This window comes from Mus caroli, chromosome 5 (assembly GCF_900094665.2).
Source record: "Mus caroli chromosome 5, CAROLI_EIJ_v1.1, whole genome shotgun sequence".
Taxonomy (NCBI): domain Eukaryota; kingdom Metazoa; phylum Chordata; class Mammalia; order Rodentia; family Muridae; genus Mus; species Mus caroli.
In genome coordinates this window covers 68909388-68914048 of record NC_034574.1, presented here as the reverse complement: position 1 = coordinate 68914048, position 4661 = coordinate 68909388, and the positions used below count along the sequence as shown (strand labels likewise).

The 4661-nt window shown below is 48.0% G+C and overlaps 1 protein-coding gene across 1 annotated transcript in view; it reads left to right on the top strand.

The window, feature by feature from the left end:
- Window positions 1-4094: 4094 nt before the first annotated feature.
- The window catches only part of Kdr (kinase insert domain receptor), a 45246-nt gene continuing 44679 nt past the window's right edge, over window positions 4095-4661 (top strand). The window contains exon 1 of the mRNA XM_021162949.2: window positions 4095-4462. Within this exon, the coding sequence (XP_021018608.1) occupies window positions 4396-4462 (67 nt within the window). The 5' untranslated portion in view covers window positions 4095-4395. The remainder of the gene's footprint in view (window positions 4463-4661) is intronic.

Below are 4661 nucleotides of genomic sequence, written 5' to 3'. Positions count from 1 at the left end.
TAAACTCCCTCCCCCACACTATGAGAATGTTACATTTTCTATTCAGTTATTTTGAGCAGTAAATAGATGAACCAAGGAATATGCCCATCACATCAAGAGTGCTCCTAAATGGACTTGCTTGTTATTCATTTACAATGTGGCCCCTTGACTTTCATTGGCACTCCTAGCAGAAAACAAAATCTGCCAGATGGAGCTGGAGAGATGGCTCAGCTGTTAAGAATACTTATCCCTACACAGGCCCTGGAGCCAGTTCCCAGCACCCACATGGTGGCTCACAACCATCTGTAACTCCAGTTCTAGGAGATCTGACCCCCTCTTCTGTCTGAAAACACCAGGCACACGTGCGGTCTACATACAAACATAAAAGCAAAATACACACTTACATAAATAAATCTTAAAAAATGATTCGGGGGGGGAGGGGAAAAAAGGATCTTAGAAAATCGATGTAACTGTCTTTTTCCTTTTGCACAGATCTAAGTAGGGAGGGAGAACATTCTCTTACCATCAAGAATAATTGTTTTCATTGCCCCCAAGTCTGCTGATAGGGCTTGCTACCTTCATGGCTGTCTTAAGGATGAGGCAAAGATGGAGTTCAGCTTTCAGACTGTGTCTGCTCAAATGTTGGCTACTCCTGTTTTCTGGCCCCCTTCTCTGGTGCAATGTGGACTTTCAATTAATTTCCCTGTATCTTTTACCTATTTGATTTAAAAAAGATTTTATTTTAAGCAATTGTGTGTATATGTATGTCGGTAAGCATATGTGTGTATGTGTAATTGTGTGTGTGTGTGTTTTCATGGAAACCAAGGCAACAGATTCTCCAGAGCTGTAGGAATGGGCCGTGAGACGCCCACTGTGGGTGCTCGGAACCAAACTCGAGTCCTGTGGAAAGACAGCGAGCACCCATAATGCAGAGGTATCTCTCAGACTCTACTTTAAAATTTCAATTTATCTTTTTTTTTTTTTTTTGAAAAGTTCCAAGTAACTATAGGAAAGTACATGGGTACATAGATCCCTAGTACCAAGGTTCTTCCTTTGCAGGTAGCAAGGGACGAGACCAACTTGGTCTGCTTCACATAAAGAATGGAAAGTCATTAAAACACTCATCACACTGTCAAGTAGAGTTGAACTCTGACAGAACACGCGAAGTGAGTCTGACTTCCAGGTAACTGAGCCTTTTTTTCCTCCTAAAGACACAAGCCATACACAGAGTAAAATAAACTTGGGAATGGAAAGAAGTCCGATGATGAGAAGGGAACAATGCACGAGGGCTAGCCAAGTCTGAGAGTCGTGAGTGCGCTCAGATTATAAACTGAGCCCACCTTGCCATCGACGTAGTCACGTGCTCTGCTAAACAGAAACTTAAGAAAAACACACGAAGCAAACATGGGGAAGTGCCATGCAAGCATGTGACTGACTGGTGGCAATGACCGAAACCACAGCAGCCACTAGAAAAGGAAGGGTAGTGTGCCACACTGTAGTTGTGAAAGTGAACTTATTTATTTATTTTGAAAAACATGTAAGAAGCAAAGATGTCTTCTTTCCCACCTACCTTTGCGGTGGGCGAGCACTTCCTGGAATTTATAAAGTGGGATCTTTCTGGGGACTTCTCATAACATTTCCTACTGCTCATCTATGTCTGTGTCAAATAGAGAATGCTATTGAACAAGTGTGTGTGCGTGTGTGTGTGTGTGTGTGTGTGTGTGTGTGTGCACGCGCACGCACACCCACTCATGCTCTGTGAAGGTCCAGTTTTGATGGTCCTGCCAGAGGTATATTTGAGTATCATTTCTCAAGAGCTTCAGCTGGGAGACACTGCCTCTCACTGGCCTGAGGGTCACTAGCTGATTCATCTCAGTTTGGGCTGGCGGGCCTTGGGGATCCTCGGATCTCTCCTTCCCCAGCGCTGGAATAACAGCTTTGGCACCACATCTGGCTTTTTAAATGTGAGTTTGGAAGTTCAAACGCAGGTTTTCATGCTTGCACTGAAACTTCACAAACTGAACCATATCCCTCTCCTTCCTTCTCTTTTTGCCTTTTCTTTTCTTCTTCCTTTTTAAAACAAATCTTGTCTTTAAAAAAAAAAAAAAAGGCCCAAAACAAGTGTAAAGTATTTCCCTATGTGTGTGGAGGGAGTATAGGAGGCTGATTTCACTGAGACCCTGTTAAAGTTGGGTGCCATAGCCAATCAAAGATGCATCGCTTCCTCTAAGAATTCTAAATGGGGCGATTACCATGGGCCTGCAGGTTCTGGTTTGTATTAGAGGAGACACTGTCTTCTTAAGTAAAACATACAAGGGGAAGTGTCCAGAATTGTAAATAAGGCTTCGAGAGAAGCATTGTCTGGCCACCGGGATGGAGAAGACCTACCTTCTCCTATCCAGGATCCATCGTCTCTCCCTCTACCCAAATCTGACAGCCCTCCCTGGCTCTTTTGCTGAGGTTTGTTTGAGTTTGTTTTACTCTCTGCAAGAGAAGTTTCCTTAAACATTCTACCCTGTTCACAAGTAAATACCTCTTAGATAAGAGGACACACACCCAGTGGAACACCGATAAAAAGAACAGGGCAGAACCTTTCAGAATGTTGTCCATAGGTACACCAAACAGCCTTCATACGGAGTTTTCATTCGTGAGGAGCTGAGTATACACAAAGCTAAATGTGAGCAGACCAGGCAATGCCTCTGCTAAATGAGGATGCCCACACCAAACATTCCCATGATCTTCAAGTATAATTTTATTATATAGATTCACTATGTGTTGAAATGTTTTTTATAGTGAACCTGGATTTTTAAAAACCCTCCTGGGTTTGCCACCTGCTTCTGGCACCATACTTCAGGCTTAGGCACGTGATAAAGGAGCATCCCTGTCCCCCCCTCCCCCTTATTTTTTTTTAAAGAAAAGCATCACGTTACATCATTAATTGTGCACATCAGTGTAGTTTAGATCCGATGTAGAGACAATAATCTTATCTCTGTCTGGCTGAAAGGCTGTCCTTTAAACTATCATTCTAAATGCTTTTGGTTTTTGCCAGGAGTAAAACATGTCACAAGATATTTGTTTTCATTTCGCAGGCGTGGAAGGAAAGGAATGGAAAGAAAACGAGAGGGGTGAAGGTTGCCGTTCCTCTCTAGTCGCTACCTGAAGTCTGCATAGCTGGGGGGGGGGCGGGGGGGGTTGGGACTGTTCACACCGGACGGGTTTCCTCTTTGCTCCTACACTGGCGCCTCTGGCAAGAAACTCTCCCTTCTCTTCCCCCAAGCATATCTTGGCTGAAAGGTGAGCTCTGTAAAGGGGCCTGGCCAAAGTTACTGTAGGGGACCGTGGTGGTCATAGAACTGGGTGGACAAAAGCACTCTAGCAGCCACTGGAGAAGGACCGGGAGCTCTTCTCTGTGCATCTGCCCTGGAGCCCTGACCACTGCCAGCTCCCTGCATCTCCTTGCTATGGGTTTTCTGGACCGAGCCAGGCAGGAGTTCACAACCGAAATGTCTTCTAGGGCTAATCAGGTAACTTCGGACGATTTAAAGTTGCCAGATGGACAAGAAAACAGTAGAGGCGTTGGCAACCTGGATAAGCGCCTATCTTCTAATTAAAACATTCAGACGGGGCGGGGGATGCGGTGGCCAAAGCACCATAAAACAAAACTTCCAAGTACTGACCAACTCACTGCAAGTTGGTGCCACGAGTACATCTAGGTTCAGGGGTTCGTGTCTTTATGCTCCCACCTGCGGGCGGATTTTTGGTCCCTTGAGACTCTCAGCTGCAGCGGTGAAGAGAGTTCTGCACTTGCAGGCTCCTAATGAGGGCGCAGTGGGCCTCGTGTTTCTGGTGATGCTTTCCGGGTTGCTGGGGGAAGCAAGTGTCTCAGAGCCCATTACTGGCTACATTTTACTTCCACCAGAAACCGAGCTGCGTCCAGATTTGCTCTCGGATGCGACTTGCCGCCCGGCACAGTTCCGGGGTAGTGGGGGAGTGGGCGTGGGAAACCGGGAAACCCAAACCTGGTATCCAGTGGGGGGCGTGGCCGGACGCAGTGAGTCCCCACCCCTCCCGGTAATGACCCCGCCTCCATTCGCTAGTGTTTAGCCGGCGCTCTCTTTCTGCACTGAGTCCTCAGGACCCCAAGAGAGTAAGCTGTGTTTCCTTAGATCGCGCGGACCGCTACCCGGCAGGACTGAAAGCCCAGACTGTGTCCCGCAGCCGGGATAACCTGGCTGACCCGATTCCGCGGACACCGCTGCAGCCGCGGCTGGAGCCAGGGCGCCGGTGCTCCGCGCTCTCCCCGGTCTTGCGCTGCGGGGGCGCATACCGCCTCTGTGACTTACTTCTTTGAGGGCCAGGGACGGAGAAGGAGTCTGTGCCTGAGAACTGGGCTCTGTGCCCAGCGCGAGGTGCAGGATGGAGAGCAAGGCGCTGCTAGCTGTCGCTCTGTGGTTCTGCGTGGAGACCCGAGCCGCCTCTGTGGGTAAGGAGCCCACTCTTTAGTAGTAAGGCGGAGAAGTAGGGTGCGGGCGGGCGGAGAGTGGGAATAGAAGAGAAGACGACCTAACTGGGAGAGCTCTAGAGACCCTCCCTTGGGTGTTCTTTCACTTACCAATGGGGAAACTGAGGTTCAAAGACTCTTCCGAAATGACTCAGCCAGGATTCTACTCACTCCCCCCCCC